This window comes from Amphiura filiformis, chromosome 8 (genome assembly GCF_039555335.1).
Source record: "Amphiura filiformis chromosome 8, Afil_fr2py, whole genome shotgun sequence".
In the NCBI taxonomy this organism is placed as follows: domain Eukaryota; kingdom Metazoa; phylum Echinodermata; class Ophiuroidea; order Amphilepidida; family Amphiuridae; genus Amphiura; species Amphiura filiformis.
This window is the reverse complement of record NC_092635.1, coordinates 47,646,659-47,674,063: the sequence shown is the minus strand read 5'-3', so window position 1 is coordinate 47,674,063 and position 27,405 is coordinate 47,646,659. Positions and strand designations below refer to the sequence as shown.

At 37.4% G+C, this 27,405-nt stretch overlaps 1 protein-coding gene across 1 annotated transcript; it reads left to right on the top strand.

Moving 5' to 3' along the window:
• Positions 1 to 27,405, top strand: LOC140159127 (CD209 antigen-like protein A). Its single transcript, XM_072182482.1, has 7 exons — positions 1 to 120; positions 7,231 to 7,291; positions 7,854 to 7,993; positions 14,265 to 14,395; positions 18,248 to 18,369; positions 25,456 to 25,504; positions 26,161 to 27,405. The coding sequence occupies exons 2-6, from the start codon at positions 7,231 to 7,233 to the stop codon at positions 25,482 to 25,484; spliced, it is 483 nt and encodes a 160-aa protein (XP_072038583.1). The 5' UTR covers positions 1 to 120; the 3' UTR covers positions 25,485 to 25,504; positions 26,161 to 27,405.

The following is a 27,405-nucleotide window of genomic DNA, read 5'->3' as shown; positions in this document are numbered from 1 at the left end:
CATAAATATCACTGCATTTCAGTAAAATCAGTCACTTGAAGCTATCAACACAACCAGCTATAACAGATCAAACGTTTTTGGTTTCGACGAAGCATTGAATCGACTCAACCCTTGGTTACGGTAAGTGCAAATTGCATTATTTTGAAATGTTTAATATTCATTTGCAATTTAAGTGTTATTCATATCCATCAAATGTTCGTTTTAAAATTTGTGATCATGGTGATGAAATTTGAACTATGGCATGTGCATTTGCTGCTTTGCACGAATTAAGGTTAGCAACTATTTTAAACTGTTGCGATTTGGTAGTTAACAGCATCTTGCGAATGGTAGTGAGCTTTGACAAAAATTGGATTGATCAGTTCATAGCGAGTGTGTAGAAGAATTCAAATATCACAGTTATACTTTTGTAGGTCATGTGGTTCTTGAGTTATGTTGCAAAGAGGGCTGAAAGCAAGTTTTTAAGGTATATAATTTGTGGAATGAACTATTTTTGGCTGTTTCGACCAACATTACATCGTGTGTACCGTGTCCTTAAACTTGATGAAATATAAACGAACATAGAATATACGTACTTGTACATGTGAAATCAATCTTTCTTCTCCCTTTTTGGAACTTGGCGCAATTCGGAAAAGGTAATTACTGATATTTATCATTATCCGCTGAAAACATTTGCATTCTGTATCCAGAAGTGTCATGTATAAACATTCAATCTAATTTGTGGAGAATGCGGGCCAGAGTTTGCAGAGGAGATGCTGATAACATTCAACTCGTTTATTCGTTTAATTCTTTCATTTGCTTGTTCTTTCATGTTTTATTTTATAGCGCCTATGATAATATTAATTTGATGATTAATAATTGAAAATGTATAACAAGTATGCCTATAAGCATTGTTTTTTCTTGATAATACAGCAAATCCAAAATTTTTAAAATTCAAACTACCCTATATTGGTTGTTTGAATTTAATGTCATTTGATGTCGATTTTTAAAGTGGGACCAAGTTTCAAAATTGGAGCAGAGGTGAAGGATTTTTAAAACAATTTATTTCCGTTTGCAATATTTTTTGGAAGATTTGTTTTCTTTCTTTTTTTTTAAATGTATTTCACTTAAGCTTTGAAAAGGCTTGGAAAGTCATCAGGATGTGAAGTAGTAAAAAAGAAAAGTGAAAACTATTAATATTACGTTTCCATAAAATCAGGCTTTGAATGTGCTTGTTAAATAGCCATCGCATAACCCTCCCTAGTAGATAGGGATTTTGGCATCTCAAACGCGGCCGAAAATCTAAACGCAGACGGGTTAGGGGAAAATCATTAGCCTGAACTGCTGATTGTAAATTGTTTCTGGTTTGTTTTTCTGGCTCTTTTTTTTTAACAAAAATAGCAAAAAAAAAAAAAATCAAAGATATCTTGATACTCAGAAACCTCTTAAACTTTTTTTTCATTTCAGTTCTTTTCAGTTGTAAATTTTAAATATGAAAGCATTGTGTTTTATATAATAAAGACAGGGGAAAGAAGAATTACGCATCGCACACTAGCACATTTAAACATGAATTTACAAATGGAAACATAACATGCATAGGCAGATACATCAGAGAAAAAACTCCGGACATACCTGCCTGTGCGGGGACTTGAACCCCAGACCTCTCGCTTGTCGGGCGAGCGCTCTAACCACTGAGCTACACAGACTGTCCCTGATAAACAGGACTCAAGTCTGGTACTTATGGATATGAGCAGTCAAGGGTGGACAGTACAAACAACACATTACACACCAGTGTACGAGATCAATTAATGATGCTTACCCGCCAGCCTAATATAATCATACAAACAGAGGAAGAGGCTTACGCATCATACACTGGAACATGGAAACATTCAAACATTACAACTAGCGCACGAGATCAAATTATTGATGCTTAATCGTTATTCTTAATATATCAATATACAGGGGAAAGAAGAATTACGCATCGCACACTAGCACATTTAAACATGAATTTACAAATGGAAACATAACATGCATAGGCAGATATACCAGAGAAAAAAACTCCGGACATACCTGCCTGTGCGGGGACTTGAACCCCAGACCTCTCGCTTGTCGGGCGAGCGCTCTAACCACTGAGCTACACAGACTGTCCCTGATAAACAGGACTCAAGTCTGGTACTTATGGATATGAGCAGTCAAGGGTGAACAGTACAAACAACACATTACACACCAGTGTACGAGATCAATTAATGATGCTTACCCGCCAGCCTAATATAATCATACAAACAGAGGAAGAGGCTTACGCATCATACACTGGAACATGGAAACATTCAAACATTACAACTAGCGCACGAGATCAAATTATTGATGCTTAATCGTTATTCTTAATATATCAATATACAGGGAAAGAAGAATTACGCATCGCACACTAGCACATTTAAACATGAATTTACAAATGGAAACATAACATGCATAGGCAGATACATCAGAGAAAAAACTCCGGACATACCTGCCTGTGCGGGGACTTGAACCCCAGACCTCTCGCTTGTCGGGCGAGCGCTCTAACCACTGAGCTACACAGACTGTCCCTGATAAACAGGACTCAAGTCTGGTACTTATGGATATGAGCAGTCAAGGGTGAACAGTACAAACAACACATTACACACCAGTGTACGAGATCAATTAATGATGCTTACCCGCCAGCCTAATATAATCATACAAACAGAGGAAGAGGCTTACGCATCATACACTGGAACATGGAAACATTCAAACATTACAACTAGCGCACGAGATCAAATTATTGATGCTTAATCGTTATTCTTAATATATCAATATACAGGGGCAAGAAGAATTACGCATCGCACACTAGCACATTTAAACATGAATTTACAAATGGAAACATAACATGCATAGGCAGATACATCAGAGAAAAAACTCCGGACATACCTGCCTGTGCGGGGACTTGAACCCCAGACCTCTCGCTTGTCGGGCGAGCGCTCTAACCACTGAGCTACACAGACTGTCCCTGATAAACAGGACTCAAGTCTGGTACTTATGGATATGAGCAGTCAAGGGTGAACAGTACAAACAACACATTACACACCAGTGTACGAGATCAATTAATGATGCTTACCCGCCAGCCTAATATAATCATACAAACAGAGGAAGAGGCTTACGCATCATACACTGGAACATGGAAACATTCAAACATTACAACTAGCGCACGAGATCAAATTATTGATGCTTAATCGTTATTCTTAATATATCAATATACAGGGAAAGAAGAATTACGCATCGCACACTAGCACATTTAAACATGAATTTACAAATGGAAACATAACATGCATAGGCAGATACATCAGAGAAAAAACTCCGGACATACCTGCCTGTGCGGGGACTTGAACCCCAGACCTCTCGCTTGTCGGGCGAGCGCTCTAACCACTGAGCTACACAGACTGTCCCTGATAAACAGGACTCAAGTCTGGTACTTATGGATATGAGCAGTCAAGGGTGAACAGTACAAACAACACATTACACACCAGTGTACGAGATCAATTAATGATGCTTACCCGCCAGCCTAATATAATCATACAAACAGAGGAAGAGGCTTACGCATCATACACTGGAACATGGAAACATTCAAACATTACAACTAGCGCACGAGATCAAATTATTGATGCTTAATCGTTATTCTTAATATATCAATATACAGGGAAAGAAGAATTACGCATCGCACACTAGCACATTTAAACATGAATTTACAAATGGAAACATAACATGCATAGGCAGATACATCAGAGAAAAAACTCCGGACATACCTGCCTGTGCGGGGACTTGAACCCCAGACCTCTCGCTTGTCGGGCGAGCGCTCTAACCACTGAGCTACACAGACTGTCCCTGATAAACAGGACTCAAGTCTGGTACTTATGGATATGAGCAGTCAAGGGTGAACAGTACAAACAACACATTACACACCAGTGTACGAGATCAATTAATGATGCTTACCCGCCAGCCTAATATAATCATACAAACAGAGGAAGAGGCTTACGCATCATACACTGGAACATGGAAACATTCAAACATTACAACTAGCGCACGAGATCAAATTATTGATGCTTAATCGTTATTCTTAATATATCAATATACAGAGGAAAGAAGAATTACGCATCGCACACTAGCACATTTAAACATGAATTTACAAATGGAAACATAACATGCATAGGCAGATACATCAGAGAAAAACTCCGGACATACCTGCCTGTGCGGGGACTTGAACCCCAGACCTCTCGCTTGTCGGGCGAGCGCTCTAACCACTGAGCTACACAGACTGTCCCTGATAAACAGGACTCAAGTCTGGTACTTATGGATATGAGCAGTCAAGGGTGAACAGTACAAACAACACATTACACACCAGTGTACGAGATCAATTAATGATGCTTACCCGCCAGCCTAATATAATCATACAAACAGAGGAAGAGGCTTACGCATCATACACTGGAACATGGAAACATTCAAACATTACAACTAGCGCACGAGATCAAATTATTGATGCTTAATCGTTATTCTTAATATATCAATATACAGGGGAAAGAAGAATTACGCATCGCACACTAGCACATTTAAACATGAATTTACAAATGGAAACATAACATGCATAGGCAGATACATCAGAGAAAAAACTCCGGACATACCTGCCTGTGCGGGGACTTGAACCCCAGACCTCTCGCTTGTCGGGCGAGCGCTCTAACCACTGAGCTACACAGACTGTCCCTGATAAACAGGACTCAAGTCTGGTACTTATGGATATGAGCAGTCAAGGGTGAACAGTACAAACAACACATTACACACCAGTGTACGAGATCAATTAATGATGCTTACCCGCCAGCCTAATATAATCATACAAACAGAGGAAGAGGCTTACGCATCATACACTGGAACATGGAAACATTCAAACATTACAACTAGCGCACGAGATCAAATTATTGATGCTTAATCGTTATTCTTAATATATCAATATACAGGGAAAGAAGAATTACGCATCGCACACTAGCACATTTAAACATGAATTTACAAATGGAAACATAACATGCATAGGCAGATACATCAGAGAAAAAACTCCGGACATACCTGCCTGTGCGGGGACTTGAACCCCAGACCTCTCGCTTGTCGGGCGAGCGCTCTAACCACTGAGCTACACAGACTGTCCCTGATAAACAGGACTCAAGTCTGGTACTTATGGATATGAGCAGTCAAGGGTGAACAGTACAAACAACACATTACACACCAGTGTACGAGATCAATTAATGATGCTTACCCGCCAGCCTAATATAATCATACAAACAGAGGAAGAGGCTTACGCATCATACACTGGAACATGGAAACATTCAAACATTACAACTAGCGCACGAGATCAAATTATTGATGCTTAATCGTTATTCTTAATATATCAATATACAAGACAAAGAACAATTACGCATCGCACACTAGCACATTTAAACATGAATTTACAAATGGAAACATAACATGCATAGGCAGATACATCAGAGAAAAAACTCCGGACATACCTGCCTGTGCGGGGACTTGAACCCCAGACCTCTCGCTTGTCGGGCGAGCGCTCTAACCACTGAGCTACACAGACTGTCCCTGATAAACAGGACTCAAGTCTGGTACTTATGGATATGAGCAGTCAAGGGTGAACAGTACAAACAACACATTACACACCAGTGTACGAGATCAATTAATGATGCTTACCCGCCAGCCTAATATAATCATACAAACAGAGGAAGAGGCTTACGCATCATACACTGGAACATGGAAACATTCAAACATTACAACTAGCGCACGAGATCAAATTATTGATGCTTAATCGTTATTCTTAATATATCAATATACAGGGGAAAGAAGAATTACGCATCGCACACTAGCACATTTAAACATGAATTTACAAATGGAAACATAACATGCATAGGCAGATACATCAGAGAAAAAACTCCGGACATACCTGCCTGTGCGGGGACTTGAACCCCAGACCTCTCGCTTGTCGGGCGAGCGCTCTAACCACTGAGCTACACAGACTGTCCCTGATAAACAGGACTCAAGTCTGGTACTTATGGATATGAGCAGTCAAGGGTGAACAGTACAAACAACACATTACACACCAGTGTACGAGATCAATTAATGATGCTTACCCGCCAGCCTAATATAATCATACAAACAGAGGAAGAGGCTTACTTAATAAAGACACTTTTATGAACTTCTGACGTAAAAAAATCTAGCATCCATTCTAAATCTAATAAAAGATGATGATTGGTGATGTTAAAAATATTTGGGGACAATAAATTTGAATTAATAAATAAACAGCATATTTCCAGGAAAGATTTACACTATGAACAGAAACAGAAACATTTTCGTCACTCATTTGTTTATTTCAATCTCATGCTACTCTTATTTTCATGGATTCATTCTTTGCTCTCAGTCACGTCAAACGCATCAGTTTATCCTTCAATACTTAGTGTGTCCTTCATCACTGTTCGAAAACGCTGTTATATGCGATGTCGCATGCTTCTGACGAGGTGTTTTATTTCTTCTTGATCAATTTTGTTCCACTTTCTCACGAGGATGCGGCGCTCTCTAGTTCCTCTCTAGTGTGGACGTCTCTATCTACGCTTGTTCAAGCACTATGGGATGACTTGCACGAAGAAGGCTAGGTTGAGTGACTGCTTATAGGTTGAATTCACAGTCTGCCTAATCATGAAGCTCAGTCCCGTGGCCAAGTGGTTAAGGCGCTGGTCTCGTAAACAGAGGTCCTGGGTTTAATTCCCGGGTGGGATCACTTTCCCTATTTCCTTCTTTAATCATGGCTCGACGGGGAAATTTCATCACAATCTTAATATTGTTATAATTGAGGACCGAATTAAAAAAGACCAAAAATGCCGTTCTGCGCAGGCCAGCAACCAATCACGCCGGGCCGTTGCCCTGACCCCAGACGCAAAGTAGTCTTTTTTAATTCGTTCTTCAATTAGACATATTTCAGACAATGGTTGACAAATCTTTAACCTTTCCCCAACGTTTCAATATAATATGGAATCTAAAAATTATAGTGTGTCTTCTGAAAAATGGAACTGGGCCTGTTAGTGCTCTATATGAATAATTAATCATGTGGTGATAAATCGGATATCCAGATAAATCACGGTCACAAATTAAGATGTTAGTCTTTATAAGATGTCAATTCATAATTCAATTTAATGTTTCTTTCAGATGAATTCTCTCTCGCTTATATGCATCATTGGCTTATCAGGGATCGCTATAGTCCAATCTGGTAAATATCCCTTTTATTTCAGTTTATCAATTTACTTCAACTCATCAGATAAACAAAAATATTTAAAAAATGTTTTTTTACTGCGTATACAGTTTGTAACAACAAATAAATTGCTAGATTATGCTCATATCATATTAAAATGGACTATTTAAAATCTGTTTTGGGCCTGTGGTTGCATTATAACATACTGGACGAGGTGGCATTCCCTTAGAACACGAATTACAATACACCCACATAACACCCAAGAGCTCCTCATAAGTGCCACTTCGTGACAATGATTGAAATAACAACTGTTGCCCCCTGCATGATAGCAGTAAAGCAATATCTCCCAAATTAAACGGCGTTATAGTTATTTTGTTTGCTTGCTTTGTTTATTCTTTGACCTGGGACTCTCAATCAGTTGAAAACACAATTAATCACCTGTTCTTCGTTGAGGCCTAGAGATCAATGCGATTGTTCGGAACTTTGTACTGAGTGTGTAGTAAATCCAATTTCATAAATACGATGAAAAAAGATTGTACTACCCTTGACAATATTGGTTTTTTTTTCTTAATTTCATTAGCCTGTGATTGGGGATGGAAGGAATATAATGGGAAATGTTATTATATACAAGCACCATCTGTCCAGTCTTGGGATTATGCAAGGACGACGTGTCAGGCAAAGGGAGGCGATCTTGTCGTTATAAATAACCAAGCAGAAAATGTAAGAATATATCTAAATACCTGCTTAAATAGAAGAAGATTATGTGAGAAAGTATATTGGTAGGGACCCACCCATAAAACGCTAGCTTTAATAGTCAAGACCATTTCGTGGCTTCGCAATTTATGTACTCTAAGGCTGTGTAATAATTATACGCCCGGAGGAGGTGTTAGGGGTAAAATTTCAAAACGGCGTGCCAAAATAGCTTGCCCCCTCTTGGCCTGCTAAACATTGCTTGCCCTCTTGACCTATCTAAAAATTTGGCCCCGCCCCCGTTTTTTTTTTTTTTTTTTTTTTGGACCTCAATTTGTAAACCATCAATTTTTTTTGCTTAGATATGCGAGCGCAGCGAGCAGAACATTTTTCATATTGGAAAGTTTCTGTACTGTTTTTTTAAGCCTTTTTAAAGCGTTTTATTTAAAAAGGTGCTTCAAAATGTGTGCCGAAAAAACTCCCCTTCATTTCGTCCTGCCAAAAGGTATTTGTCCCCCCCCTTTACTTGTTAAACAATCCCCAATTTTACCCTCCCTATGGGCTCGAATTATTGCAGAGCCTTTATTAAACCTTGTAAGATGAAAGTTAATAAAGGGTTTACAAGTTCAAAGTCCCTCCTCCAAAAAATGTAGTAGCCAGTAAGCCTGCTCTGACAGCATCTTGCAAATGAATACATGAATACAAAACCCACCCAAGTCCATGGGAAGTGATTTTGAGAGAAAAACCTGTGTATCATTTGAATTTTTTAAGTTAGATTTACCTGGTCAATATGGTAAGTTTGAGTGGATTTAACTGTATAAAGTATGACGATTAGCATTTCAGGGACTTTGTAGTGTTCATGTTAAATTTTGGACTTGGGTGGTTTTTTGAATCATTATACAAAGACAACAACTTTGGAATGAATGTGGTTTGAGACCTCTGATGCTGTACTACTGGGTCTCCTGTGTTCATTGAAACGTGTTTTCAGAGAGCGTTCAGTTTCGCCAATAAAGGTCACGTAGTTCTCCCCTATATCAAAGGCACTTCTGAAGCCATTAGAAGGACTTTTAGCAACTACGGTGTTAGCGTTTTCTTCAAACCGACCCGCACACTTAGACAAATCCTCGTGTCACCCAAGGACAAGACAGATAAGAAGGACATTACAGGTCCGGTATACTACATCCTTGCCAGGGCAAAACTGTCACCGGTACCGGACAGTGCAAAGAAGCCTATATTGGCGAAACTGAAAACTTTGGAATGAGATTACCACTAGTAAGATAATACAAAATAAAGCACACGGGTATATATAATGTTGATAAGCATTTTGCCATGTAATATAAACCACACACGTTCCTTTATTAAACCCATTTTTTTTTCAAAAGTCACTCTCCAGCAATGAATGTGTTACAAGTGGACTTTTATACCTACTGGATTTCAATCAATGTGTTACAAGACTCAAATCACGGAATTGGGTGGTTCTTTCATACATGCTATTTCTCACATGCTCAATAGACACAGATGATGGATTTGAGTTGTTCTTTAATACATATACCGTGCCAATAAAGTATCCTTACACTTGGAAAAATAATCACAATTTCCAAACTGAACAATATTGGAGTAAATTTGTTTTTTTAATAGATGCACTATCTAATCCTGCACATTATGACACCACATTGAATCCAATGTGGCTTCAAGAAGAAAAGTTACAAGCATTTGATTAGACGAAGGTCCAGTTTCAAAAGTGACAAACTGCGTACTGGCCTATTCAAAACTCCACAGACCACAAATCTGGTTTGAGAGTGGTGAATGACTAATTTATGCGTTTGGCTTTAATTTAAAACAAAAGGTACAAAAGAAAACTGAAACAAAAGAACTGACAAATAAAATGAAAGTTATGAAAAGTACAGAGAAGTAAAAACTGAAATAAAAACTGTTTTAAATAACGCTTCATTGAAGAAACTGTGTTGTCTCTTTGTTGCGCTTGTTGGAATCTTTTCTTGCCTTATATAGGCCAGTTTGTCACTTTTAAAACTGGACCTTCGTCTATTCAATTGCTTGTAACTTTACTTCTTGATGTCACATTGGATTCAATGTGGTGTCACAATGTGCAGGATTAGATAGTGCATCTATTAAAATAAGAAATTTACGCCAATATTGTTCAGTTTTGAAATTGTGATTATTTTTCCAAGTGTAAGGATACTTTATTGGCGCAGTATATGACAGGCCTATGTATAGCAACTATTTCCCATGCTTAACTCAATTTGGCCAACGTATGGACTTGGGTGGGTTTTGTATTCATATACTCAAATGTTAGTGAGCTTTGACAAAAATTGCATTGATCATTTCATAGCGAGTGACGAATGTGTAGAAGAGGGCTGAAACAACAACACTTTTGTCGCTAACAACAAATAAATCAAGCAAGTTTTAAAGCAAATGATTTGTAGAACGAACTTTTGCAAAACATCAAAGTGTTATTTCTTAATAATATATTGATTTACTAGTAAACCAGAGTTCGTAGTATCTGATCATGCACTTATAAAATGCACTTACTGTGTACGTTTCAACAACCACTGTTGTCTTTGTCAACACTTGATGAGGAGTGACTGCAATCTACTGACAACCAACGCTAGACGGATTTCCAGCGTGATTTGTTGGGTTGCCAGTTGGTTTTCCTTTTGGGGATTTTTTAGATCCCTGTTGCAGGAACTCGTCAAAAATGTGAGTAAGCTGGTACTGCCCCTGGTCTCTTTCATAGTTGTACGCCCCCTCTTTCTAATTTCCACAGCTCCTTTGATCCAGCGCTTATATCTATCTTGCTCTGTGCCAATGACCTCAGCTTCCCCCCACCCAATGACACTTGTGCGTAGTAGTTAAGGACTCTTTCCTCTCTGCTCTAGTGACCACGGTGCTGCTGACTTTCTCCACTTCACTTTTGTGTTCCTTTAACCGCGTACCGAATTTTCAACCCGTTTCTCCAATGTACGATAGGCTACAGTTCTTGCAGGGGATTTTGTACACTGCCTAGATTAGAACAACCATACCTTTACTCTTGCTGTTTTCAGCTGTCTTTTTTGTCACCTTCTTTGGTTTAACACTTTGCATTTGATCTTTCACCTTTTCAAATGTCCAATAGCCACACGTTTGGAGGGCTTTCTGAACTTTCTTTTCTTCTTCCTCTTTATCCGCCTCTTCTGTCACTATGGTGTCCTTTCTGTAGTACAAAGATCGTATGACCCCTAGTTTTTGATGCAGAGGGTGGTAAGACTGGTAATTCAAATATTGGTCGGTGTGCGTTGGTTTGTGATAGACCATAAGCTTGACAGTACCGTCATCCTTCCTAACAATCAGAGTATCCAGAAATGGTAGAGAACCTTGCGTTTCTTGTAAATTTGATAGAACCAGACTTGTCGACCTGATTGATGTGGTCAGTCAACTGCTGAACGTTGCCTTTGTTTATTACCTCCAACACATCATCCACATAACGAAGCCACAACTTTGGTCTACAATCGAGAGGAGCCGTGGCAATCGCCTGTTGCTCCAACGCTTCCATAAATATGTTAGCTGCTATCGGCGAAACAGGACTGCCCATGGCTGTACCAAAAAGCTAGCGATAGATTTTCCTCTGAATGTAAAATACGTGGTCGTTAAGATGAAATCAAGCAGTTGGACAACATCATCACTGGTCAACTTGAACCCTGTCTCTTTGTTATACACCCGAAGTACATTCTCTTTCTCAAGTCTGTTTTTTACGATGTCTAAAACTTGGTCAATAGGAGTGTTGGTGAAAAGACTGACCACATCATGAGAGTTGAGAATATCCTCTTCTTCGATAATAACCTTTCCAAGCTCCTCCGATAGATGCTGCGAATTCATGGTGTTGCGTTTTACCGACTAAACCACCCAAAATGTCCGCCAGCCATCTTGAAGTACTGTATCCAATCGTCGCCGTGTAATCAACAATGGGGCGCAACGGAGTGTTTGGTTTGTGAATTTTGGGCGTACAGTATAACCTAGGTACATTTTCAGCCGTAGGATACAGTTGTTTGTACTTTAGTTCACTGATCTTACCTTCCTTCTTTAGGCTGGATAACACGGAGACGAGTTTTCGCTTGTACTTTTGAGTCGTAACCTTTTCTTCATATTCTACCTTATCCTAAAACCATCGTGGATTTCCCTTTATCTGCTGGAACGATGGTGATATCTTCCGCTTTTTCCAGATCTTTGATAGGTTTGCGTTCATCTTTTGTGATATTTTGTTCAGGCACTTTAGATGACTTTAACGTGCTCGCTATTTTTGCTCGCAGTTGGATTCCATCGGCCAGCGGTAGGTGTTTACATGCCAGTTCTGTTGCTAGTACAAATTCCTCCGCGCATATTTCTGGTGGCGATATGGCATAATTAAGTCCCTTAGACAAAACACTGGTTTCGGCTGTGTTTAATTTGTACTTTGAAAGATTTATTACCCATTTCTTGAGCTGTGTACCTGACAAATCAATGGTAGAATCGACGGAATTTTTGTTGCTCGCGGCGGATTTTTCAGTCAAGATCTTTAACTTCTGTAGGTGACGTTGTTTAGTATTTACGTACGTTCTTTGTCCCAACTCAGTTTCCGCGGGAATTTCATTGTTTACTTCGTCTTTGAGGAGATCCTGCAACAGGGATCTAAAAAATCCCCAAAAGGAAAACCAACTGGCAACCCAACAAATCACGCTGGAAATCCCTCTAGCGTTGGTTGTCAGTAGATTGCAGTCACTCTCATCAAGTGTTGACAAAGACAACAGTGGTTGTTGAAAGTAAGTGCATTTTCTTGGATCAGATACTACGAACTCTGGTTTACTAGTTTACTCTACCGATCCTGATGAATAATATATTGATTTATATAATGAAAATAGATTTTTGGGTTGCTTCGACCAACAATACCTCGTCTACCCTTAATGCTTGTTGCTAGAGAAGCGCGAGCGATAAAATTTGGAACTTTGCGCATATATAACCAGGGAAGTGCTATGACGCTTCGATTTATTGGTTTAGGTGGTAAGAGTGCTGGTCTAGATACCCTGGGGTTGGTCCCACGTTCAAATCCCGGTCAATAATAGACATTTTTCTTCGTCCATGGCTTATTCGAATGAAAGAACAAATTTGACGTTTTCCATGGAGTCATTCGGGTTTCGAGTTAGATCGAAAAGGGGCTAGACATAATTGCATTATATCCAGTGGAGTAGATTTCTTTTTGACATTGGGGGATGGGGTTGGAAAAATTCTTTAACTATATTGAATCCAGCCCCTTTTGGCGACATAATAAGTTTATGGTACAAATGCGCGCGAAGCGCACGAAAATGTTGCTATTTTGAAGATAAACTGATGAAGTATGGTGTAAAAGTGGAATAAATGCGCGCCCCGAAATTATTTTCCACTAATTTTCGCTATGAAATACCGCGTGAAATGAAGCAAAAGTGTTTTTTTATTATCAAACAATGGTTGACTGAAGGATTGGTGTCCTTTTTGAATTAATGAGTTGTCAAGATATTACATTTGGGACTCTAAATAACATTAAACATGGTTTTAGATACACTTTGTATCCAGCGAAAATATCATAGAACAATAGAAGTCAAGTGTTTTAATGTTAGGTGTAAATATAGTCTCGCGGGAGCATCTGTTTATTAGTCTTCTTTAACAGTCTTTTTTTTAAAACTTGCTGCAGCGAAAAATATCATAGAACAATAGAAGTCAAGTGTTTTAATGTTAGGTGTAAATATAGTCTCGCGGGAGCATCTGTTTATTAGTCTTCTTTAACAGTCTTTAAAAAAAAAAAACTTGCTGGTCACGGCTACCGCGTGACTCTAATTATCGATAAGACAAGTTACAGTTCTTGCAGGGGATTTTATACACTGCCTGAGTGGTGTTGAGAGGGTCTCGCTTATCTTTTGGGTGGACCAGTTGCTTTCTGAGGGTGATGTGTGGCCTCATCGCTGTAGATATATTATAGTTCTTCACCCCGGGGTAATGCGATCCATATACGTTCATTTTGATTGATCAATATCAAACCATCATCTTCCATTGTGCACCGTACACAAGATATCTTCAATAATATTGAAGAAAAATATTATTTGTATTCAGCCCTGCATCTAGGGTCCCCAATCAATCAAATTAATCGTGTATGGTCTGCATTTTTGTATTGTATGATCAAGAGATTGAATTTCCTACATGGAATTGACCAATACAGATGAACTTCATGCTGAGTTTACAAACGACTTTTTTGACTGAAAAATAATATATTGGTTTTCTGCGTTTGTTGTTATGAAAGGATTTTCTTCGCCGGAAACTCATTTCTTCGGGAGGACACTGGATTGGTCTAACGGATGCTGAGAGTGAAGGGACGTTCGTTTGGGTAGACACTACATTTGCCCGCACTGGTGGAAAAGACCTTCTTTATACGTGAGTGGATCATTCTATCACTGTGTGCTAACTTGTTGTGTGTATGTAATTATTTACCGGGTTGGAAATATTTTCAAGGGGAATACCGTAAAATACTCAAGATGTTTCATGTTAAAGTTGTAAATTTACTTCAAAATGTGTGCTAAATACATGAAATTCATTGCACCAAAATGCTCAATCCATCAAGTTTTACGACAATCCAACAGTCTATACTCAGTTGACCTTGGCATGACCTCGGACATTTGTAGCTTTCAATGGTTATTACATCCACCACGTTTGATTACAGGCCAACAATCTATACTCAGTTGAACTTAGATGACCTTGACATAACCCTGAATATTTTGGCACTCAAGTCTCATGATAATCCGATAATCAATACCCAGTTTACGGGGCATTAATATCGTTATGAACACGGCAGAGTGCCGAATATTGCTGTTCTTAAAAATTTAGAACATTCGTGAGCACTTGTTTGAAATGTATATTATAGAAGTGAATGTGTACCAGTTATTTCATGTTCTGAAACAATCGATATATCCCTCAAAACAGCTATTCGGCTTTATGCTAAATCCCAAAAGTGTCCACCGCTGCTAAAGGAGTTGTATGCGGGGACGAATCCGCATTCAACATGTAAACTATAGCACTCATCCTTGATTTGGGGCTTTTAAGGCTACATGCTCTTTTTGGTTGAACTTTTTGGCGGGAAATAATCCCGCCAAAACATTAAAGTAATCTTTTCCCACAACTAAATATCATAGTCAGGAAATTAATGATGCATCTGGTAGCTTAGATCATAACTTTCATTATACTTAGTTGCAATTATCCCAGAAAATTCTTGATTTGTTTTTACATAGTCTTCAATTGTCGATGTTTTTGATCAAAACACATCACTCGGTGTATTTTGAAACTCGAGGCATTAACTCTTCTCAAATTAGCCCCAAATCATAATTTATTATATGCACGTGTAGCAAACACCAATGGGAATAATTGGACGTTGTTTGCGGAGCCTAAATTTGGTTTGATTTTATTTCACAATAATTCTAAGGTGAGAATTTTGACCTGACATTTCCTTTTTGGATTTCCAATTTAAATTCATTGATATGTGATATTTTGAATAAATAAAGAGTACGCTTACCTTTCTGCAACACTTCCGGTATCATTAAGAATCTGCTGATAACCAACATTTTAGCTGAAAACAGTCCCTTCCTATCATTTTTGAACAAAATATGGTTTAAAAGTGCGTACACTACGTGTATAAACTAGCACAGCGAGGTAATCAAGAGAGCTATTTACGGTGGGGTATCTATTGTAAGCTATTAGGGTAGGCCTATAGTAAATTTATATCTTCCCGCAAGTGACAAGATGTGTCAAGCAGGGCGGTATATTCAAACGCTATTGTCTGGATCATTGAGTATCGATTGCGCACGTATACATGCAACACGGATGTGTGTGGTCCTCCCAGGTTTTGACATGAATTACAAATGACGTCGTGAATGACCCAGCGTTTTCATTTTATTATTACTAAATTAATCGTCGTTTATCACGAGTGCTAAGAGTCGTACCAGTTCAATTCATCAAAATTAATTTGTATTAAATGAAAAACAAACAGACAAGTAGAGTCATATGTCTTTCTATGACCGTATTCCTACCAAAATCTGATTTTCAATACACTAGAAACGTGTTGATATGTATATCTTTGAAAATCGCCGAATGTTAACCACAGTCACCGTGGCACAGTAGGCATCTTCAGCATTCATAGTGCAATTGGCGGTGGTTCGAACCCCGGTGAAAATTTTAGCATTTTTTATTCTTTTTACTAATGCGCTGTGCCGTTTTTCAAACACGCCCCTGAATGAAACTGATGGGCAAGTACCCTTAAGTAAAAGTAACTGGTTGTCCTAAGGCTATAGATTCTAAACTTGGAATATAAGTTATAATTAGTCATCCCCGTAATATTTAGTGAAAACTCCGGTTGAAATCAATGATTTTAGAGTAGAAATAATAATATTGGCCTATATTGTGTATAACTTCCTGTGATTTCCCAATTTTGCGACGGCGCTCTGATATAATTACGCCATAGCGATATCTTGTGTTCTGCACTTATTATTCAACTTAAGGGGTACTACACCCATTGAATTTTTTTGCATTTTTTTTTTTGCATTTTGTGAAGAAATTACAAAAAAAATTGGACAAAGTGGTATGCAAAATGAAGGGCAAATCTTCTCGTTTTATTGGTGGCGTCGGTATCAATGTAGTAGCTTACATGCTTTTAAAGGTAGAAGCCAAAAGGTGGTACATCACTGATGTTTTAAATTCACTTCATTTTGGAAAGCTTACTATCAACGGATTTCGTTAAAATTTTGGATAAGTGTTGCTAACACATTAGGGAAACAAAGTTGATATGTAAAATGGGAAGAAGTGGTTCCTGATTTCTTTTATGACTTAATGAACTTGGTGCTCCACACCTATCAAAAAAGGAACTGGTTAAAATGCTTCTATTTTCAATGTTGAGCTATATTTTGTATTTTTAAATTGCGACATTATTTCACTGAAACTTAATTAAGCCATAGGTAACAGGTTACCACAACCATACTACAGCAATGTTGAAAAAATTGTATTTCTTGTCACCTATACCACCATATTGGGTAGTTTTCCGTAAGCTTAACTTTTGTGATTTTATATTTATTTGTGAAATCCATCTCAACTAGGCTTCTAAATTATACTCACCATTTACATCCCAAGGTATATTAATATATCCACCTTGCACTTCTCGATATATATCCAGTTAAAGACAGAATATCAAAATTATGCCTCATTATGATATCACAGACTCTCACATGTGTATTTAAAATGGATGCTTAAATTTGACCTGAACCAATTGACCTATAACCTGACATACGGTGACCTAATAGCCTTTTCTTCTCCTAACAACACATTATAGTATTAAATTGACTAATGACTATGCATCCATTGTGTGACTGTTTATTTAATTTATTCAGTGTTAATATTAACTGTTATTTTGCATGCACCACTAGATTTTCTATAGAGAGTATAACAAAGGATTTAATGTATTCTATTCATGTACTCTACTTGAACATGTTGAATAGAATAAATTATGGTTTGTTATGGAACACACATCTGAGTTACTAGGATACAGTAAACAAAAAATATATAGGGCTAAAATGACTTACTAAAATGGTTTAAAAGCACTTTGTATGTAGAGATATTTTATAAGTTCAGGACATGAGGTGATGAACATATTTATGTACTTCATAAATTTGCAAGAAAAAAAAAGAAGGGAACTGATGAAAATCACGGTATTATTTCCCTTTAAGTAAACCCACTAACAGTACTCACAAATCAAATTTCCATCACCAATTTAATTTAACACCATAAGAGAAATTAAAAGAAATGAAATGATTTATAAGTGCTTCTAGGCCTAACACAATAGGCCTATTCTTGGTAATTACCATAACGACATAGGTTTGCGCATTAGGAGAGACAACAAATCGATTCTCATAACGGTTCTCATACATTTATTTGAGACAATAAAAATCAAAGTTCATTCTTATTAAAAACGCATTGAGTTAAGCTGCTTCTCTTGATTCTTGCATAATTAGGTGTTTTTGCTATATCTTTTGCAACACTTTTGGCAAGGGTTAAAGGGTCAATCGGAGATTTTGTTTTTGTAAGCAAAAGTGACACCAAAATAAATGAATAATAATAAGTAAATAAATAATAAGTACAAATACCATATCTGTATAGACCGTGTGCTGTTAAGTTGGACTAGACAGTAATCAGAAATCGGCTCATTGGGTTATCTACATAATTTATATTATATTTTCTTTGTTTCAGTAATTGGCAAGACGGCGAGCCGAACCAGTTGGGCGAAGAAGATTGCATCACAATGAGTACAGGGGGATGGAATGATGAAGATTGTTCCACTTCAGATAATGGTTATATCTGTGAAAAAACAAGTAATTTATTGACTTTATCTTATACCTTTACTGAATTCCCCGCCAAAAACTAGAATATATATATATATATATATATATATATATGCATATATATATGCACGAATGGAAATACCCATCCCATCGTCTACCCAGGGTAAGGTTACCCAGGGTAACCTTACCCTGGGTAGACTCTATATTACTTTGGTAAAATCTGGATATATATCCGTGTGCTGTTACTATAACTAGGTATATCACCTCAAAAATAAGGGCAGCAGAAACACGTTATTTAATGTTTCTACATGAATGACCTTTATTGAAACATCAAAAATCAAAAAACCGAATTGAAATCGGTCAATGCATTGTGACGTAGTGTCAATTTTAAGATGCTCATAAATGGGATGCAAATCTGCCACAAATTGCTATAATGACAAAATTGGCACATTTCGAGATTTTGAAGGTTTATTTGGACACTTGCTTGAAAAAGCAACGTTAATTTAAGTATCACAGGTTAATTGCCTATCTTTTTTAACTTCGTCAAAGAAAACAAAATTAAAAAATCTATCATTGAATAATTATAATAAATTAACCAAATTTACTATTTTAGCAATTCCGGCCAATCTGCAGACAAATAAAAGTTGAAAAAATGACTAAGTTCAGCTAATTAATATGCAAAATTGATGCCAAAAGAAAACCGTACATGATATCAGAGTGCGGTTTTTTTCACAAACATATGTATACAAAGCTCTTTCAATTGATAACAAAAAAATACACAAAAAGTAATCAATTATGCAAATTAGCTTATTACAGCTAATTATGTAGGCCCTATTCATGATATTATTATGTAAATTAGGCATGAGTAATTTTGGTTTTTTTCGATATTTAATGAAAGTCTTTGCATTTATCATGAATTTGTCAAGTATGAACCTGTTATGATGTTGAGTAAAGAATCTGCAGTTAATTACTTTAATATAATACAAAAAATACAAACTTTGACATTTTGACGGTGTCTGGAATAATATTTTCGTTTTTTCTGTAAATATGGTATGTGTCACCATTGCTCAAAGCCAAATCCGAAAAGTAAAAATAAAAATTTATTTGCAATGAGACTTTAAATTAACATTTTGTTATCTGGATTAACATGGGAAGAGAAACGGTAAAAGGAACAGCCCCTCTATTATAGCGCGTATACAAAAATGGTGTGGCCTCGGACACACACAATGGCTTAGAGCTATTGTGGTTTGGAATATTACTCCCTTTAAACTCACTTAAAAATGTTTTGTTTCAAATCGTTTTCCTCAAGTGTGCCATTCGTTGTCGACGGAAATAATTTACATGCTTAGAAAGATTAGTATTTCAGCTAAATGGTGGTAGATCTTGATTTTTCAAAAGGCCTATATTTATTGATTTATGAGGGATCTTCAAAATCCATAAAAACAGGTAGTAGCTCTTAAACGAAGCAATATTTATTTTTTTAAACCGATGGTAGTCACAGAAAGGTTTCACACACCATATATCAAAAATTCAAACAATTGTGATAAATAGCACATATGAGGAAATTAATTTTTCGGCATCGATGTTTGCCAAAATTGAACAACTTTCATGCGCGCGCTTTTCAATTTACTGTTATGCTTGCATGCACAGTGTGGCAGAAGTATTGTGCAGCCACTGTGACATGCCTACTATAACAGACAAGGTATATGACGTATGACTTCTTGCCAACGTGTAATGTCTATGAAAATTATTCGCCTATGAACATTACACATCTTTTGTACGTTTAACGCTATGTGCACAGTGAAATGAATCCACTGCTATTACATAGCATCAGAATTATCGAAGGGAGGGAACACTGTAAATACAACAGCGCGCACGTGTTTATGTGATTCGCCGAATGGTTGAATGCAACTGCTGCAAGATTCGAAGTTCATTTCTTATTGTTTAATCCAAATAGCGTGGCCATGTAGATGTAAAATAACAATCAGAAGTTAATAAAAGGTCCTTAACGATAACCCCGGGTAGATACTGCGATTTTGGTTTTGTTTCAATCAAGGAAAAGACATAAATTTCTGGTTGTTGACAATATACATTTGGTGACAATATTACATTATTGAGCGCTTAATCTACATATATAGAACTTTCCCAATAAGCATCACTTCACTGAACTAAATTTATATTCATCTTACATGTTCAACTATTCATCTTACATGTGTATTAAAGTATACATCCCGACTACACCAGGTTGACACGCACACTGAAGTAACAACCTGAAGTTGACAAAATATCTTCAACGGTCACCCTATGTTGACACTATGATTTTCGTTTTGTTACATCCAATAGGCGACGTATTTTGTGATCACCCAAGTTAGAATGCTCTATAGAGCTGTATAAGAACAGCCGTATGGTGTGCATACATCGTAACTCTATATTAAAGTCCCTATCACATTGTCTACCCAGGGTAAGGTTACCCGGGGTAAAGTTACCCTGGGTAGACGATCGGATGGGTATTTCCATTCGTGCATATAGCACACACATATATATATATATTTGGGTGGGGATGCTTTTACTTTCCTGGTGACCCATTCGTGAAGAATAATGTATATTGGAAAGAAATTGGAAAAAGTCTGGTGCGTAGCACTAGACTGCGGAACTCAGTCCTCAATGATAGTCAGTCACTTATCTTTTGGTCGTTATATGACTATCATTTGAGGACTGAGTTGTTACCATACATCTTCCGAGGTGCAGTTTCAGACAATAGCTCGGGATTATAGGGGCAGAGGTTATCTTTTGAATTCTTTCATGACCACTGAAGCATAGTCAACCCTGTCAAGGACACTCGGCGTGAATTGAAAGACATGTCACTCGCCACAAAAGAATGTCAAAGCCTCACGGTCATACGACACCAATTTGGTGTACTTCCGCGCCTCGGAATATGATGCTTAAAGTCTATGTCTGGCGTAGCACTACATCAACAAATTACTGATTTTATTTACCAAAGCTTTCGCCCTAGGGCTTCATCGGTGGTGCTGAAAAAAATAGAAAAAATACAAAACATGCCCAGAAACAGTGATACCATTTAATAAGATTAATTTACAAAGAAACTATACGAAACAAACCTTAATTATACGCCTGAAAAAATATTAATTAATGGATATAAATATCCACTTACCAAAAAGCTGGCCTGTATATGTGATTACATGTATTGATGTGAGTCTGTGAGTTTGGGAGTGAAGCAAAAAGATGTGCACGATGATGCGTGAAATGATAAAAGAAATCAGAATAACAATAACCATGAAAACGGTGAGATGCAACAGATGAATGAACTGACGAGGCTGTGCTAACCAAGGAAAATGGAGCAAGGGAATGGGTACTTAGGGGTCAGACATCAAACACAGGAAGAAAAATATCCCCATTGTTGATCACTTCAACACCACTAACCACTCTCTTTCTGACATCTCACTCATGGGTATCGAAACCATCCACACACACAAAGAACACATCATACGCAGACGCGAATCATTTTGGATAGCTAAGCTACGCACCCTCCGCCCTTCTGGCATCAACGCTGTTGTGGTTCTAGTGGTTTTAACGACCCGTAACCACCCCAGTCAGCTGCATACCGCATCCAGCTATTTTAATTATCAAAATACTAGTTTTTTTATGCTATGGGGTAACAGAATTATTTAAAAATTAATAGCTGAACCCAATGGTTCAGCCAAGGACTGGAAACGACATATTGATGACTTTATATAGAGTGTATTCAATAAACCCAAGGCGGAACGAGAGTTGCTAAGTAACCGCTATCCGAACCATAAACACACATGCATGATCATACAACGAGTATTCAATTTCCTCATAGCATCCCACGTTGTACACACGTCAGTCGAATTTGGCGGTGTTGGTTTGTTAGCACTCCAAGTTATAACATCGTTCACTTTGTGTTGAACATTGTATGTGGGCCTCGCTGTAATAACATTAAGATCAGTATGATCAGTGTGGTATCACAGAGCAGACCCTTGAGAGGGTCTGCTCATTTGGCTCATTTGCATTAAGTTTGTACAAATGTGACCCGTTACAGCAAAAGGTACCTTAAGTCGGGAGCTACATATGCCTTATTTTGCTAGTAACAAATGCATTCTAAACCAATCATTAATCCTATTGTTGTAGAGGATAATAAGCTTGTACCTGTCTATAGAACTGTTTGTTATACAGCTCTAGTCTTTATTTGATATGGCTAATCCCTGTTCAAGTGGCGTGAGTGGTGGGTTACAAAAGCATTGTATTGTATTTGTATAGGTATGTAGCCACCCACTAACAATGAGAAGACATTCCTGAACCTCGTTGACTTGTAGATGATTTGAAATGACCGCCACTTCAGATTGTCATTATTGTTTGATATTTTCTGCCAACATTGGGAAAAAGAGACACTTGTAGCAGCCGACATAAGGTACCTTTCGCTGTAACGGGTCACAAATAGACACATTTTTGGACCATTCCAATGGGGGTAATACACATTAACAATAATATGTGGTTTATTATAAAAGAAATAAAAGGAAACGCCAAGTGTTGCTGAGTAGGAGTTCAAAATCAATCAATCAATCTCCCAAAGAATGTTTTTCACACGTTTCTCTTTGGGTTAAGGGCTCGGATAGCAACGTTTGCACAGTATTTTGTGTGGGACCTGAGAATACATCAGACATATCGAATTGCATTCTGAATACGAGGAATATCCTTCTGATATCAAATATTTTATTATTTTTTTGAAATTCGAGATATAACACACATTTTATGGCAAATTATTAAAACTTTATATTTTTGATATTTAACCATCCTCGCAGTAAACTTCATAAATGTAATGGTATGTACTTAATGTACTTATTATTATACATACATAATTTAGTGGTTTAAACCTTTGATCACAACATAAACATTTGCGTACCTGGAATTTTCAGTCGTCACTTCGACTTTCAACAGCAGACTGGCAACCCAATTCAGAGGTCAGCGACCTTTCGGACACTTGACCCCAAAATCGGGTCGTAGCTTGTATCGGCCCGTCTCTGTTCAGCGAAGACTGGTTCACTCTGATATCGATGGCCTCCTTCACACCACGCTCAAAATATCTGGGTTTCTTGTCCAGAATTTGAACTTTGTCCAAGTCTATGTGATGGCCGGGAGACTCGATGTGGATGTGTTGGGAAACCCACGAGGTGGAGCTGGGGTCGACGGTATTCCAAAAATCTGGTGCGAAGGGATCTTTCCGTCTCGCCGATATAAGATTCGGAACACTGACCCTTACGGGTTTGTCCTTGGCATGGAATGAAATAAACCGGCCCCGCTATGTCCTTCTTCTCGGTTTTGTCTTTTGGGGAGACAAGCAGTTGTCTTAGCGTTTGGGTAGGCTTGAAGCTCGCTCTTATGCCGTAGGTGCCAAAAGTTCTTCTAAGCGCCTCGGATGTACCTTTATATACGGCAAAACCACTTGTCCCTTTGTCTCAGTGTTCGTCTCACGATTAACTTTTTCTGTGTCTTTCTTGTCTTTGTTTGGCTTAACAGCTCTGTCAAAGGTCCAAGCACAGCGTTGATATGCGACCTCTCCTCCTCCTTGTCCTCAGGATTTGTGACAATGCAATCAGCCCGGTGATATACATACATATTTTGTCAACCATGCAAGAGTAGGGCTGAACTTTATATTGAAGTGGCTGAAATATTTGATTCAAAAGAAATTGGTTCCCTCGAAATGAAATATCCAGGTGATAGTATTGATGGTGAAATAAACAAAAATTTATAAACAACATAAATAACAGAAAAGAGGCATAGTTACTGATCAGGCAAGTTATCCCCTACCTAGCAACACTGTGAGTTGATGTTTGACACTATTTCAAACTATTGCGATTTGGTAGTTCACATCATATTGCAAATGGGAGTGACCTTTGTTAAAAATTGCATTGATAGTTACAGATATACTTTTGTAGGTCCTGTGGTTTTCGAGTTACGTTGTAAAAAGGGATGAAACAGCATCACTTTTGTAAAACTCTTTAACAACAATAAATCACTATATTTGTGTATATTCTCAGTCATCAAGGTATATAAAATATCAAGTTGATTTAAATTAAAATCTAGTCAACTGGACTTAATATTTATTGACAATAAATCAAGCAAGTTTTCAAAGTATGAAGTTTTGCAAAACATCCAGGTGTTATTTTTCAATAATATTTTGATTTAGATAATGAAAATCGATCTTTCTGTCTGCTTCGACCAACAATACTTAGTCAACCATTAACTTCATTAATTTCTTCCATTCTAAACTACAATGCAGCACATTATTGTTAATGTGTATTGTCCCATTGGAAAGGTCCAAAAATTAGTATATTTGTAGTTTCCCAATTATCTCAGTGACCAGTGAACGGATTTTGATGATTTATGCACCAATATGTAGAAGACACTTCACGGATTTTGAACCTGCAAGAAAGTTTTAATTTTACTGCTGATATTTTAAGTTATGTCCCCCGATCCACAGGGCCTATTTTTATTGAGACACCCTGTAGTGATAACGATTTTCTGTAAAAGTGAGTTGAGGCCTGTTAGTTTGGCGTAGTGCCCTATGCGAATAAATAACCTCAATATACGTCACACTGCTTGCTATTTGCACCGGGCAAGTTCTAATATTTGAACCCTGTTGTGAGGGAGAAATCCATTAACTCACCATGCTTACGGTCTCAATTAAAATGTTAATCTTTAGATGTCAATAAGCCCAATCAGCATTGGAAGTTTGCAAATCATTGTAGGACAGTTTTTGCAGTTTTTGCAGTTTTGGGACACTTTGTCCTTTGACCTAACGGGAAAATTCAGAAAATTTGGTTTTTTGTGCATACAAAATATAATCTAAAATGTTTTATAAGAATAAAAACAAAAAAAAAAAACATTATTATTGAATAAATTAATTAAATATTTTTAAAGATAATATTATGACAATAATAAATAATTTAATAATAATTACAGCAATTTCACCCGATAGGTCAAAGCGTCAAAAAAAAAAAACACCCGGAAGTTACAATAGCGATTGGGCTTATTCAATCTAACTTTACTTTCATATGAATTTTCTCTCGCTAATAGGCCTAACTGCGTCAACGCCAAGCGCATAACCACCAACACCAAAAGCCTGGTATGTAGATTTAACAAATAATGTCATTGTTTCATTTATATATTATTCTGCATTCAGCCATGCATTCACTAATTCGTTCGTTCATTCATTCATTCATTCATTCATTCATTCATTCATTCATTCATTCACATTCATTCATTCATTCATTCTGTCATTCAATGCGTGCATAGTTTTATCACAATTACCATAAACTATTAATCCTTGGATTTGTTTTGTCATCAAACTATATTATAACCCGAGGGGTCTTCGAAAAAAATTACGGGGATGTGCCACGCAGACTTTCGGATGCTAACTATCTCTATACCAACAATTTTGAAATACATCCAATTGACTGACCAATCATTTCAGCTAAAATGACACCGAAACGCAAATTGTCTGTGACAAGCACAGAAACTGGCACTTTATAAATTGACCCCTTCTATTTCTAAACAAAATGCCGTATACGATTTTGTTTTACACCCTGCAAGCAAAAATGCCATAAACATCAGATAATATTTCCCGAAGAAAGAAGAAAGCGTTTGATTATAATCAGATACAAGCTGGCCGTTTCTTTAATATTTACCCCTAAACAAATAACGTATTTACGTAAGCGTACAGTGTATTTCGTGTGCCCTAGATTACATTTAACAATGCCTTTTTCGTTTGTGTTCTTGCAGACAGAAACCAACATCGGCAACGCTTTCGACACCACAACTAGCACATTTACCTGTCCGGTCTCGGGCCTTTACTTCTTTGCTTTTCAGATCAGCATGAAGCCCAAAGGAAACAATAACCCTGTTTATTCATTGACGAAAAATGATCGCGTGGTTATTTCCACATATAATTCTAAAAAAATCCGTATTTCGAGTAACACTTCACTGCTGCAGTGTGAGGCTGGGGAGGAAGTGAAGTTGCAATTTAAAGGCCGTAAGGGCACTATTCCTCATAGCGATCGTGGCAAGCATGAGCTTTCCAGCTTCTCGGGCTTCATGTTGTAAATATAGAAAGTCTGAAACCAGAAATATTAAAGGCGTCAATACGCCGAAAAGGTGAATTGAAAAAGAAAATAGATATTATGTAATAATAGCCATATCTTAATCAAAATACGTATAATTATTTTCTCTGCAAACCCTTTCAAAAACAGAGTGCAGTTATGGTAATCGTTAATCGAATTAACGATTACCATAACTGCTCTGCTATCACGTAAAATAACCGTTTTGTTTTGAGGGCTCGGTATCACAAAAACTACAAAAATAAGGAGTACGAGAGTGTCTGGTGAAAATAATAATTTCTGAGATGAGATTGCCTCATTTCAAATATTGAGTTTTAGTTTTGGTTTTGGTTTTGGTCACGTGGTTTCCTATTGTCCTGCCTAACCACTTGAATCACAAGATATCGAACTCATTGTTTCTACCTTTTGTTTAAAACTAAACATTTGTGACAGGTAGTTTCGGTTTTGGTTTCAGTTTCTTATAAGTGGTGTGACGAATAAAATTACAGGATTTTCGAGTTACCTGATCTAAGTATACAAAAGAAATGTTTAAATTTCGCAGTGCAATATTCACGAGCAGAGAAGTCGAACAAAGCAGTCTACATTTGAAAGCATTGATTTAGTTTGAAAGCATTGACTTGAGACTACGAATTAGCCTAAGCTGATTTCACTGTGAAAATATATAGACCATCGAAATATTTCCACAGACATTACAATAGCCACTTGACAGATTATGACTTCATTGATATAAACACTATTATACACAACTCTATTTATGTGCATGTCGCATGACGGAAGATCAATATCATAGAAAGCTGGTTTAAACCAACTTTTATTCAATTTATTTATTGGAGAATAGAGAGAGAGATAGAAGAGATCGCCAGGGAAAGAGGGTATGTGTGTGGGGGTGTGTGTGTGAGGGGGGAGGGGG